Source organism: Salvelinus fontinalis, chromosome 31 (assembly GCF_029448725.1).
Source record: "Salvelinus fontinalis isolate EN_2023a chromosome 31, ASM2944872v1, whole genome shotgun sequence".
NCBI lineage: Eukaryota > Metazoa > Chordata > Actinopteri > Salmoniformes > Salmonidae > Salvelinus > Salvelinus fontinalis.
Genome location: NC_074695.1, coordinates 31,384,006 through 31,398,200, shown reverse-complemented (window position 1 = coordinate 31,398,200; position 14,195 = coordinate 31,384,006). Strand labels below are relative to the sequence as shown.

Sequence of the window (14,195 nt, the reverse complement as noted above, 5' to 3'; positions counted from 1 at the left end):
TGTTCTACAATGTAGAAAATAGTAAAATTAAAGAAAAGCCCTTGAATGAGTAGGTGTGTCCAAACCTTTGACTGGTACTGAAGATGGTAGATCATAGTTGATACTAAAATCTTGAGTTCACAAATGTTTTCTATTCTACTTGCGATAACAATAGCATGTGTCATAATAGTATCACAAGTCATCACAATAGTGGTTCACGACTTAAAAAGAGTTGCCATGACTTCAAATGTTAAGTTGCCTCAACATGCATCTTATAATGCAACTAAGTTGACATAACTTAAGTAGGTAACTCGTCTGTTGAAGTTAAAACAAGTACACATGTTTTTCTGTGTACTGTATATACATCAACTAACTGTACTACAGTAGCTATCTTTTTCAGGACGGCAGCCTTGGCCACTTGAGTTACCAATGCGGTTCATCCTGGCTCCGAAGCACCCGGTGTAAGCTTTACTCCTGGTGGCCATGACCAGGTCCTGCAGCCGGCCCCTCTGACTCTGTGCCCCGCTGTAGCTCCCTTCTGCAGCTGGCTCCCGGACGTCTGAGAGCAGAAGCCTCTGTGGGGCCTCTGGGGCCACGTCTCACCCTGGGCTAGCCTGTCTGTGTTGGTGCTTTGGGTTGGCACCCTCGTAGTCCACCGCAGCCAAGGTCTCCTCGAATCGCTCCATTAGATTCTGTAGAACAGGGAATTGACGTGGACGTCACAATATTTCACGACTTGATTTAGCTGCAGTATCCTGGGCACTGTTTTGGTCATCTATCACAGACAAAAAAGTTCCTGAAGCCATTGACATGAAGGCGATTCAAAATGTATTTCCCTTCAAATACAAGAAACCTTCATTCCAAAAGAAGTCTAGATGTTTTACTTAAAAGATGGTTTTGAAGAGCGCATATTAGGTCAGACATGTTGTCTTTGACTAGCTGTTGTTAGATCACAAAAGTTTCCAGGCCCTTTGTCAAACAACCATCCATCAATCCAATTCAACACAACTTTATTATCAATTCTACCAGGGACAAAGAATCAGTGTGCCCTACCTAAATCAACTGACTGGACTAGTAGCTACCTATCTTCAATTGGGCCAAATTGCTAGCAGGGTAGAGTCTGCCCAACACATGGACTGCCATCAATGTCTGCTGATACAGCAGGACCAGAAGTCCCCATGAGGTGGCCTTCCTCGCCATGCCTGATTCCGTTTAGGCTCTGGTTTGTTAGTGCTAAGGCAGGTTGTTAGCCAAGCACTCTCTTATTTAGGCACTTAGACATAAACACACACACACACCCACAGAGGAGACGATCTGGTGTCAGTGGCTCATCATTTTGTGCATTGTCTGAAGTGCATTCTGACACCTCTGTCTGATAAGGCTGCTGGTAAAACGTCATTTTAAGTGGCAGCTGGCTGGTGACTAATGTGTGTTCGTGTGTGTGAGAGCATACTCATGGTAGGGCCCGGTCACACAAACAGTGTGTGACCTCAGGATCAGTCTTAGGGGCCTGCGCTCAGACATGGCCGTGTGTTGCCGGGAATCCATCCACTACACAAATACTTGGCATTGCTCTCGCTACAAACCCTAAATATACCATAGTAGGTTAAAAGCATGCTCTGCTAATCTAAATATAGTGGGGGTTTATTTATGAAACATTTCTCCAGGTTATAATATGTTTTAGGGAATGTTGCTTGCATCATACTGGTTTACTTGGCAAACATAACATACATAAAGACATGACAATAATAATGACAAGGCAAAAATACACAATTAATAATTGTTAGGTATAGTCCTAGGAAGCCTGTAGGTACCTCAATAACCTTTAGTTCTGTCTAAATGGTGTGTAATCCGCACCTTTAATTGAACAAACACTTACATTTGCCTAGTTTAGAATGGTTAAAAATTCCTTAAAATAAGCAGAATATCTTTCTTTGAGTGTGTGGACCCACTTTACAGTGTTTTCTCTTGGAGGGGTTTCCTCATTATCTTGCATGGCCCAAACGAGAGAGAGACCTATGAGAGGCAATGCATGACTTAATTAATCTTGAGTGGTGGTATTTACGAGTCGTCAATAATAAATAGTCTACTTGTGTTGTGGCAATAGTTACCAGGCCCTCCTATCAGTATTATGGTAAAGCATGTGAATTGTCTGCTAAGGGGACTGTTGTTGGGCATTCACTGATGTATGGATGAGATTCTTGGGTGCTAAATATCAGACTACATATCTCATGTCCTATCCATGTCTGGCCAGAGTCATGGGTTTGTCAACGTTGTGAAATCATGGAACTATTGAACCAAAGTATAAAGTTACACGTCAAAAATACATCTGGATGAGTCAGAGGGGTAGCCGAAGACTATTTTTCCGAGCGTTCTCTCTCCATGGTGCATGGTGCTAATAACAATAGCAGTGCTGAAGCAAACCTCGAATTTGAGGTTAATTCATTGTGATTTTACTTAGAACCAAGTTGTCACTTCTGCTCCCCCCCCCCCCCCCTTACGCACACCTGCCTTCCCTCGTCACGCGCATCAGTGATATTGGACTCACCTGGACTCACTCATCACCTGTTATTACCTCCCCTATATGTGTCAGTTCCCCAGCTCTGTTCCCGCTTCTGCATTGAGTATTTTTTGTTTGTGTTACTCGCTTGCTGACGCTGTTCCTGTCTCGTTCCATGTCCGTTAATTATTAAATGTTTTACTTCCCGTACCTGCTTCATCTCTCCAGCGTCAACTCATGTGACACAAGTCGTTTTTATTTGCGTCTCCCGTAATGTATTGTTCTGTGTGTTTTTATTGTTCTGTGAGGGTCACCCTGCTAGGTCTCTTGTGAGTTAGTGGGCTATGGGCAGGTCATCCCAATTGATGATCACCTGACTCAGTTTGGCTTATGATAGGCCTATGAATAGGATCCCAAGATGTTTAGGCAAACTTCACATCTTATTATTTTCCTCATTGATTATTCAGCCTAAACCTATGACTTAGGCATTCTGTCATTTTGAATAACACATTTTTCCTAATAGATGGTATAGAAAGTAATCAGACAAAACATTTCATGAGCAATTGTAAACATTTATTGTACACCAATGACACCATATAAAGAAACATCTTGCATTGGTTCAAATAAATACATTGGCAATAAACAAAATGTAATAAATTGAAAATAAATAGGTAGCCTACAGATTATAAATAAGAATACCCCTTGGTAAGTATTTCCTTTGCTGTTCCAGGTAATGTGTAAGACTTCATCTTCTCTTTGGATCTGAAAATAGAGAAACAAGAAATTAGCCAACAATTTTGTCTCTCAACATAACTCTCACAATGGATATTAGTCAAATTAACCACGTGGTTTTGGAGTCGACTACTTGGACCCTATTTGATTAAGAGATTTCGTCTGATGCACAGTAGTCTATGATATTAACCTTAACTATACCCACTGTATTTGCCAACCGTGTTGCATCCAAGAGAGCTCATTGAGCCGATTCGGTCTAGCCTTCGCCCGAAGCAGCCCGAGTATCTCTTCGATGTTGAGTCGTTTCGGACAGTTTTCAGGTCCCGAGCCGAGAGGAATTCTCTTATTGCGGATTTGTCGAGTCGGTTTTGTTGTTGCTCACTCTCATCCTCTGCAACCATTGCGATGGCTTCGAGAGTCATGTCGTCCAACTTTTCTGTGGCGACACGCTCAACCTCGCTCCGCTCAGGAATGGACTCTTCAAGTCGATGGAGAAGTACCTAAAATGCCAAAAGCAAGTTTCAACAAACGGTTTCAATGGTATCTATCCTTGGACTTTAACGTATAGGAAATATAAACTACACGATCTATCCGCAACAATATCTCTCAAAGGCGTAAACATTTGCCTATAGGCCTATAGCCTAAAAGGGACTCACCTTTAAGACACCCATGTCATCATTGGTCAGTAACCCATTGTAGACAGGATATGCGCTGAGCAGCGGCAGATTTAAGAACAGGATAAGGCCAAAAAAAGGAAAGTTGGAGAGCTGCATTATTCTCTTTCTTCTTCAGTGAAGATGAAGTGATGTGTGAAGCTTGTTTATTTTCTTCGTAGTTGTCGTTGTTTCTACACACCTACCGCATGGTCTTTTATATCTAGTCTGACACGCACAGTTATGCGAGGAATTGGAGTTGCATGCCAACACCTGATTGTGATAACAGTAGCTGTCGGAAGCAACTCCTTTTAAAGCGTTGTCTTTCTAGATAATGGGGCATACCCATGACATAGGCCTAGTCAGTTCAATCCTTTCTTTAGAAACACACGTTCATAAATTGGCGAACGTATTGTAAGAGATTGTTGACTTGGAGTAGGCCTACAGGAAGTCATAGGCTTAACACAGGCTTTGCCAACAGTGTGCCGCTTTCTAGCATTGAGGACAGACTTCGCGCCTTGTTTATTGTTACTAAATGTGGCGAATATTCATGATTAAGTCATTGTGAAGTTCTTAGTAAACCGCAATGATTCAATGACTATATGTCAAAAGCCTATATGGGTTTTAGGTAAACCATATGCATAAAAGTGAGTTTAATGAGATATACCCAGGGGTGGACTGGGACAAAAATTAAGCCCTGGCATTTCAGCCACATCTACCCGTATAACTGCATGCGCCCACACAAGCAGTAACGCTACTGACACGTAACATAGGCAACTATAGTACAGCTTTTCTCAACTTTTACTGTACCAGTGACCGGTGAAACATAGTTATCCTTTTTTAACCAGCTCATGTTTTAAGACAAATACAACATGTAAAAGCACCACTACAACTCACCACTATAACTGTGTCTCTGTTGCCTCCCTGTTGTGCTGTCTGTCTCTGCTGTGCCCTGTCTCTGTCTGTCTGTCACTCTGTCTCTGTCTTTTCTTCTCCTTGTGCTCCTCTGTTTCCTGTCTGTCTGTCTGTCTCTGACTCTTAAGTGTTAATTGATATTACATACACTATAGAGACAACATATTAAGGAACTGGCAGTGCATCTGTGTCTCTCTGTTTTCTTCCTACCTCCACTGTACTCACCTCTGAGCTGTCTCTGCTAAGCCAAGCATCCTTTCTCACAGCACTGGTACCAGAAGACCAGGGGACCACACCACCTGGGACCAGAAGACCAGGGGACCACACTGCCTGTGACCAGAAGACCAGGGGACCCCACTGCCTGGGACCAGAAGACCAGGGGACCACACTGCCTGGTACCATAAGACCAGGGGACCACACTGCCTGGGACCAGAAGACCAGGGGACCACACTGCCTGGGACCAGAAGACCAGGGGACCACACTGCCTGGTACCAGAAGACCAGGGGACCACACTGCCTGGGACCAGAAGACCAGGGGACCACACTGCCTGGGACCAGAAGACCAGGGGACCACACTGCCTGGGACCAGAAGACCAGGGGACCACACTGCCTGGGACCAGAAGACCAGGGGACCACACTGCCTGGGACCAGAAGACCAGGGGACCACACTGCCTGGGACCAGAAGACCAGGGGACCACACTGCCTGGGACCAGAAGACCAGGGGACCACACTGCCTGTGCTGGGCGAGCAACATCCTAGTTGTGAATGAATAAACACATTTCTTAGATACAAAATAAAGATTACTGAATAAATGCCAAATAGATGACCATTGGCTCATAATACCTCATGAAAGCCTAACTGCTTATATTGCAAATAGAAGTGTCTGGCTGTCATACATGTCCCCCCTAATTACTGTTACATATATAATATAGAGCCAAAATATCAATAAACTGTCAGTGTGTGTCTCAGTCTGTGCAGTAACACTTTATTTTAAGGGTCCATAGCAAACTTAATATAAGACATTTACAAACCGTTTGCTCACCATTTATTAATCATTATTCCCACATTTGTAAATGTTTGTAAGCTAGTTATTCACACATGTAAATATACTTCCTTAAACATCCTGTGTTCTGTGCTTGTTCTTTTACCAGGTACTGCAGGAATGTCTACCAATAGCATGCCCATATTTTTGTGAGAAATTACACTGGTCAGTCAAACCATTTAGCAAGTATTTATAAAGTATAAATACCACTCACCTTAGATTAGGCACTGCAAAAATACTTCAGTATACATACAGTACAGTAGACAAAGAAGAAAATCTTTCAATTAGTGCATGTCAAGTGTTCCCTCTGTGCACTTAGTTAATGTGTGCTGGGATGAAGCGGACACAGAAGCTCTTGTCAGAAACACACTTTATTGAATTACCCTTGTAAATTGTTTAGTGCATTCATGTTTCCTCATATATCTAGTAATTAATTTCTCCTAAATATATACATTGCCGGTCAAAAGTTTTAGAAAACCTACTCATTCAAGGGTTTTTCATTATTTTTACTATTTTCTACATTGTAGAATAATAGTGAAGACATCAACCCTATGAAATAACACATATGGAATCATGTAGTAACCAAAAAAGTGTTAAACAAATCAAAATATATGTGAGATTCTTCAAAGTAGCCACCCTTTACCTTGATGATAGCTTTGCACACTCTTGGCATTCTCTCAACCAGCTTCATGAGGTAGTCACTTGGAATGCATTACAATTAACAGATGTGCCTTGTTAAAAGTTAATTTGTCGAATGTTTTTCCTTCTTAATGCCTTTGAGCCAATCAGTTGTGTTGTGACAAGGTTGGGGGGTATACAGAAGATAGCCCTATTTGGTAAAAGACCAAGTCTATATTATGGCAAGAAGAGCTCAAATAAGCAAAGCGAAACAACAGTCCATCTTTACTTTAAGGCATCAAGGTCAGTCAATTCGGAAACACTTCAATAACTTTGAAAGTTTCTTCAAATGCAGTTACAAAAACCATCAAGTGCTTTGATGAAACTGGCTCTCATGAGGATCGCCACAGGAATGGAAGGCCCAGTTACCTTTTCTGCAGAAGATAAGTTCATTAGAGTTACCAGCCTCAGAAATTGCAGCCCAAATAAATGCTTCACAGAGTTCAAGTAACAGACACATCTCAACATCAACTGTTCAGAGGAGACTGCATGAATCAGGCCTTCATGGTCGAATTGCCTCAAAGAAACCACTACTAAAGGACCAATAAGAAGGAGAGACTTGTTTGGGCCAAGAAACACAAGCAATGGACTGGTGGAAATGTGTCCTTTTGTCTGGAGTCCAAATTTGAGATTTTTGGTTCCAACCGCCGTGTCTTTGTGAGACGCGGTGTGGGTGAACGGATGATCTCTGCATGTATATTTCCTACCGTAAAGCATGGAGGAGGTGTTATGGTGTGGGGGTGCTTTGCTGGTGACACTGTCTGTGATATATTTAGAATTCAAGGCACACTTAACCAGCATGGCTACCACAGTATTCTGCAGCGATACGCCATCCCATCTGTTTTTTTTTATTTTTTATTTTTGTTTTTTTTCACCTTTATTTAACCAGGTAGGCTAGTGCAACTGCGACCTGGCCAAGATAAAGCATAGCAGTGTGAACAGACAACACAGAGTTACACATGGAGTAAACAATAAACAAGTCAATAACATGGTAGAAAAAAAGAGAATCTATATACAATGTGTGCAAAAGGCATGAGGAGGTAGGCAATAAATCGAATAATTACAATTTAGCAGATTAACACTGGAGTGATAAATCATCAGATGATCATGTGCAAGTAGAGATACTGGTGTGCAAAAGAGCAGAAAAGTAAATAAATAAAAGCAGTATGGGGGGTGAGGTAGGTAAATTGGGTGGGCTATATACCGATGGACTATGTACAGCTGCAGCGATCGGTTAGCTGCTCGGATAGCAGATGTTTAAAGTTGTTGAGGGAGATAAAAGTCTCCAACTTCAGAGATTTTTGCAATTCGTTCCAGTCGCAGGCAGCAGAGAACTGGAAGGAAAGGCGTCCAAATGAGGTTTTGGCTTTAGGGATGATCAGTGAGATACACCTGCTGGAGCGCGTGCTACGGGTGGGTGTAGCCATCGTGACCAGTGAACTGAGATAAGGCGGCACTTTACCTAGCATAGCCTTGTAGATGACCTGGAGCCAGTGGGTCTGACGACGAACATGTAGCGAGGGCCAGCCGACTAGGGCATACAGGTCGCAGTGGTGGGTCGTATAAGGTGCTTTAGTAACAAAACGGATGGCACTGTGATAAACTGCATCCAGTTTGCTGAGTAGAGTATTGGAAGCTATTTTGTAGATGACATCGCCGAAGTCGAGGATCGGTAGGATAGTCAGTTTTACTAGGGTAAGTTTGGCGGCGTGAGTGAAGGAGGCTTTGTTGCGAAATAGGAAGCCGACTCTAGATTTGATTTTGGATTGGAGATGTTTGATATGAGTCTGGAAGGAGAGTTTGCAGTCTAGCCAGACACCTAGGTACTTATAGATGTCCTTATAGATGGCTTAGTGGGACTATCATTTGTTTTTCAACAGGACAATGACCCAACACACCTCCAGGCTGTGTAGGGTCTATTTGGTCAAGAAGGAGATTGATGGAGTGCTGCATCAGATGACCTTGTCTCCACAATCCCCCGATCTCAACCAAATTGAGATGGTTTGGGATGAGTCTGACCGCAGAATGAAGAAAAAGCAGCCAACAAGTGCTCAGCATATGTGGGAACTCCTTCAAGACTGTTGGAAAAGCATTCCAGGTGAAGCTGGTTGAGAGAATGCCAAGAGTGTGCAAAGCTGTCATCAGGGCAAAGGGTGGCTATTTGAAGAATCTCAAATATAAAATATATTTTGATTTGTTTAACACTTATTTTGGTTACTACATGATTCCATATGTGTTATTTCATAGTGTTGATGTTTTTACTATTATTCTATAATGTAGAAAATAGTACAAATAAAGAAAAACCCTTGAACGAGTAGGTGTTCTAAAACTTTTGACCGGTAGTGTATACTGTTGTTCTTTTCTTCTTTTGCCAGTGTCATGAGTATTTACTGTGAGCAAGGTTAATTATGTGTCTAGGAAATATTTGGTCAAGTTGCATTGTTGCACATTTCAGTTTTATATTTAAATGCAGTAATTTATCCTTTTGCAATCCTCCAAGTGGATGCGATGTTCAGGTGCACATGAACACTTGCTACACTGACAAGAAAGAAGGTGTTTATTTTCTTATTGTAATGCATCCTGTGTTTTGAAGTTCGCAAGTCTGGGAGCTCCATGTGTGCTTAATGGGAGCAAGGGGGGGGGGGGGGGGGGGGGGGGGGGCTCGGCTCCATAAGCAATACGTTTTGCTGCTGCTTGTTGACCTGCAGAACTATCATTATTAAATATGTATTCATTAATTGAAAGTATTCCTGTTTTGATGATAAGGCAGGAATGTTTAAGATGCTTATTTAGACAGAATATGTAAATGTGGGTATGATGAAAATGCCTCTTACATGATTTAAATCCATATTTGGGTAAAGCTCCATGGTTAATGGTATGGGCCATAGGAAGGGGCCATGGGTGTAAAGCAATAGCTGTTTCACCTGTGGGTTTCAGTTATGTTCAAGCTCTGCTATGTGAGCTGTGTGGGGAGGCTGTCCCTAGCCTCTATAATCCAATCTGCTATAGTTGGTTTGCCAGGATAGGCCTGATTGAGGCTTAGGTTTTTGATTTGTATTCAAACCTGTATTTTGAGTGTTTATTTTGTAAATACCTTTTGTAGATTATTTAAATATTAATTGGATTTCTCCATTCACCTGGAACCACCTTTCACTGATAATAAACTGGACACTATTTTGCACCTGATCCTGCTGCCTCCTGCTAATTACTGCGCTTAAGGCTGCTCCAACATCTGGTCCCTATCGCATGTGCATTTTAATATATTTTAATAATTTAGACATCATTTAGCTCATGTGTGTGTCTAAGGTGTGGTGTGTGCTGGACCCTGGGCCCTGGGCAGATGCTCTCTCTAAAGACCTGCCATATAGATTTTGAAGTTGGACTTTTGTTGCGTTATTAAATGGTGTCATATCGATGTGGAATAATAGGCTACTGCATCTGTCACATTCTTGTATCTGAACTTGCATTTACTTTTGTAGTGTCAGTAACTTTACTTTTTACAATAAACAATGGGAGACTTTCCAATTTACTGGTCCAACGGTAATAGTTGGGCTTATAATGAGAACAAATTCGTTAACTGTGTCATACTACTTGTCTACAAGAATGCGACATATTGTTGATGAATCGTTTTATCATAATAATCCTCCGATTATTTGGACCTCATGTGCTTTCATTGCAGCGCTGGTTGAGAGGATAAACTATTCCATGTATTGCAGTAAGTAGTTCATTAGAAGGTATGACTTGAATTGATCTCATTATCTTTCTCTCTGTGTGACAACTAATGTGACCAACTATGGAAGGCTATAATGCGTTTAATTCATAAGAAATATAGAATTGGATAATTGATAATAAAGAAAAGTTCCACATCTAATAATTTATTACAAATAATGCCATCTCACAACATGATCAAACATATACATCGATTAAATACGCACAAGTGAACAATACTGTACAGGCGTTCAACACATAACAAATGCGTGTATTAGGCATTTCTGTAGAGTGCGATTAGCAATCAAATTGTCCTTTTCGTGGTAGAAATACAATATGCATGTCCAATTGTCACTGACAGTCTAGAAACCAACCAACACAGAAATTAAGAGATGTAATTTAGCATGTTTTAATATCGAAATTATTTAGTATAAATTCGTTTGTGAAATACACATTTCTCAGTTTAGGACTATTGTTTGAAGGGGAAAAAATGCATTCTCCAGAATGCCAGGGAGAGTTCCACGGAGGTCAGACATGACGCAGTTTTTTTTTTACGTCCATGAATGGGTAGGCCTACAATGTTCTTTCAGTTCCCTGATATTATCTTCTTGTTACCTGCAAATACAAATTAAAATCATATAATAATCAACTGATTAATTTCATCTTTTTGTGGTTATATTGTTGTCAAACGTCACCATGCAGAAGTTCAAGTCATAGCCCAACATGATATCAATGAATAATGAATATACAGCCCTTTCTTGATCATAATAATGTAATGGAGTTAATATCGATGTGTGTGTGATCTTGCAACAACCTTTATGTTATGTCTTACAATAGACAGAGCTATGCGTAAAATCAATTCGTGCGTAAAGCCAATACATTTTACGCATACCTTTTAGCCCCAAAGTATGGACATTTTGCACACAAATTGACATGATACTACATTCTTGTGCTTATTTGTACGTTTTTAAAGGCATTCCACTCAAATAATTGCCTTCAAATATACCAGTCTTGACGTTATTGCATCCCAGTCCGCTCCACGAGCCGATTCTCTCAATCCGGTTACCGAAACAGCTGTTGAACGATTTGGCCGTCCTCCTCAAACCGATTAGATCTTTCAGACGTGACACCACAGGGCTTTCGGGGGCAATTATTTTGGCTGCGTTGATTACCATTCTCTCCTTCTGCCCCCGGATCGCCGCGGGCGAGTTCTCAATATCCTCCATATCGGCTGCGTCCACGTCCTCAGACTCTGACGGATAAACGTCATTTTCCTCGTTAACCGTCAACTTGTCCTCGAGCCGCTGGATCAGGTCCTATGAGTGAACAAATGGCGCGTATTAATGTCACGTAGTCATAACGTATTACTTTGAAAGGTGATTTAATATAGAATGTAGGCCTGTGCGCATATAATGTATGCTGATGTCACCAGTTACACTTTGTCTGCAGAAATTACACAATTCTAAGAACTTAAATGAACTTGATTGCCTTTTTAATGTTTTTGTACTGCTTGTAACTGTATGTCCTACCTTGATATTTTCCAACTCTTGAACATTCCTACTGGAATATAGATTTTCCCAGCTCACACTGTGCGTCATTATTAATACGATATATCCAAAGAAAATATGCAATTTTGCCATTCCGATAACAATCCCATGTGGTCTTTTTGAGGTGTTTCAGATATCCCGTTCAGTGTTTTAATGACGGGATGACTAAGGGCTCTTTTTATGTAGACCCCTTGCCTCAGACAGTAGCTTACTTATCAAGGACTGCATGTTATGACATAATTCAGCTTGACATTCCGTCGCCTTGACATTGATAAGGGAGCAGGGTTGTGTGCGACGCCCGGACCGACTGCCTTTTAAGATAATATTTTGGACTGGATAGGCTTATTTTCTGTAGAGTTGATGGTAGCTGTTGAGGTGTCATCTTTATAGTTTGTCTTTGGGGGTGAGAGAAGGAGGAGGATGAGGATGGGAGATTAAGAATTGGTCAGGTGGAGGATGGAGAGGTGAGAAGGAAGTTGCGATAGGCTACTGATCGCTGTTGGGTGTTATGATGATGATATTGGCAAGTCAGAAACAGATGCTTCACTTGCTTGAGTGAGGATAGCGTAAGTCTCGGTATGCCAGACCATGATTGTAAAAAAACCCGGAGACAATAAAACTCACAACAAAGTAATTTATTATGCAAAATATTTATTTCAACGCATTAGGCCACAATCTATCGCAAGTCTGCACGTTCTTTTTCTTACAAGAAAATAAATAGATAAATACATACAACAATAGTATATTATAGCAAGAGACAAAAATGAAAATTCATCAGTATACAGTTCTAAAATAATAACCATTTAAATATTCCAAATGCGAACCACACATTTAAATACATCTCATCACAAACGCCATTGTAAACTCTCAGTCGAGACTTTCTGAGGTGAAGAGGTTCATCCTTGTTGAAGAGTTCAAGTAAGGGTCGTTTCTTGTGCTCTGATCAACAGCCCAAACCCTGCAGAAACAACACAAAACATAGAGCTGGTCTTGAGAAACAATATTGCATTTATTTGATAGTTCAAATAAACATATTATAATATAAATTCAACTCCAACATACTGTAGCTACAGCTTGAATGGATAATCCCATTCGGTTGGATTAACGCAGAGGATAACCATACCTGTCCTTTAGCATCCAAGCCCACTGAATGACCCAATTCGCTCTAGTCTGACGCCGAAGCAGCTTCTCAGTCCACCCTTCTTGAACCGGCTCCACGAGCGCTTGGGGGTCGTCATAATGTCATTGAGAAGACGCGCAATTACGTCCTCCTTTCCCGTCAGCGCAGAATTCCTTGCGTCTTCGGAGTCCCAAGGAGGCATCTCTTCCGCGATGTTCTCTGTATTCAAGTCTTTCCCATCCACCCCCATCTCCTCCGACGCGTAATATGGTACACGACTCTCCTCCTCCAGAAGCTGTTTCAAGCTCTAACGGAGAGAAACCATGGAATTATTAACCTCAATGTCACTTCAAGCCACTTGAAACAGTCTTCCATCAATTACAATAATATATATATACATACATACATATATGAATTGGTGGAATAAGAAGAACAGAAAAATAGCAATGATCAAGAGAGTTTGGCGCATGACGCTCCAGTTTACCTGTAGGTTTGACATGGGGTTGGCTCCTACCAAGTTCAGAAGTACAAGCGCAGTTAAACAGAAAAATGGGATATTTGAAATCATTTTCATGTAGTTCGTCTTCTCCCCTTCGCTCTGTAGGTAGACCAAATCCTTCCTCTTGCCTGTTCGCCTTTGGCAACTCAACGTCACCAGGTGCGCTTTTATATCTGTGCGTTTCGTCACGGAGGCCCAAGAAAACATGAACCGTGATTAATCTAGAGAGGAGCAGACAATGCTGTGGGAGTGTGTAGCTAATTCGACTGGATCTCCACCTCAATTGACATATGCCTAAAACTGTGACGCCAAGAGGGCTCTACCCAATTACCCCTGTCTCCATACCCGTGTCAAGAGATGCATAAAGGGGGCTATACCTCCAGCTAAACGTTTTATATGTCTCTGTGGTTCATTTGAGATGATGTTGTTGTGTGATACTTTCACAAGGAGAGACAGTGAGACAGACAGACTAACAGACAGACAGCCCTCTGGGCAAAAACTGGTTGAATCAATGTTGTCATTTCAACCCCCAAAATCTATGTGATGATGGTGAATCAATGCGGGAAACGGAATTGGATTAATAAAAAGTCATCAATTTCGTTTTTTTCCCACCCAACTTTTAACCTAAATCCATTGACATTGTGATTTATTTGTGTATTTCATGTTGAATTCACATTAGTTGTCAACTCAACTAAATGTTTGCCATCTTCTGTTTGAAGACATTGTTTATCTTCTGCTCTCCTTGTGTCATTTGTGTAATTTGATGTGACATTTTTTATTTAACAATCAATCACTTCAGCAATTGTTAACTATAGTTCCCTAA

General features: G+C 41.3%; 3 protein-coding genes and 1 pseudogene across 3 annotated transcripts; all 4 read right to left on the bottom strand.

The window, feature by feature from the left end:
* Window positions 1-344: 344 nt before the first annotated feature.
* On the bottom strand, window positions 345-1,182 carry LOC129829304 (natriuretic peptides A-like; annotated as a pseudogene).
* Window positions 1,183-3,046: 1,864 nt separating this feature from the next.
* nppb (natriuretic peptide B) lies at window positions 3,047-4,036 on the bottom strand. Its single transcript, XM_055891037.1, has 3 exons — window positions 3,868-4,036; window positions 3,417-3,711; window positions 3,047-3,241 (listed from the first exon to the last, which is right to left on the bottom strand). The coding sequence occupies exons 1-3, from the start codon at window positions 3,982-3,984 to the stop codon at window positions 3,225-3,227; spliced, it is 429 nt and encodes a 142-aa protein (XP_055747012.1). The 5' UTR covers window positions 3,985-4,036; the 3' UTR covers window positions 3,047-3,224.
* A 6,321-nt stretch (window positions 4,037-10,357) lies between these two features.
* LOC129829370 (ventricular natriuretic peptide-like) lies at window positions 10,358-11,926 on the bottom strand. The gene is made up of 2 exons (XM_055891036.1): window positions 11,736-11,926; window positions 10,358-11,522 (listed from the first exon to the last, which is right to left on the bottom strand). The coding sequence occupies exons 1-2, from the start codon at window positions 11,844-11,846 to the stop codon at window positions 11,160-11,162; spliced, it is 474 nt and encodes a 157-aa protein (XP_055747011.1). The 5' UTR covers window positions 11,847-11,926; the 3' UTR covers window positions 10,358-11,159.
* A 461-nt stretch (window positions 11,927-12,387) lies between these two features.
* nppal (natriuretic peptide A-like) lies at window positions 12,388-13,594 on the bottom strand. Its single transcript, XM_055891034.1, has 3 exons — window positions 13,358-13,594; window positions 12,877-13,180; window positions 12,388-12,711 (listed from the first exon to the last, which is right to left on the bottom strand). The coding sequence occupies exons 1-2, from the start codon at window positions 13,577-13,579 to the stop codon at window positions 12,884-12,886; spliced, it is 519 nt and encodes a 172-aa protein (XP_055747009.1). The 5' UTR covers window positions 13,580-13,594; the 3' UTR covers window positions 12,388-12,711; window positions 12,877-12,883.
* Window positions 13,595-14,195: the final 601 nt, after the last annotated feature.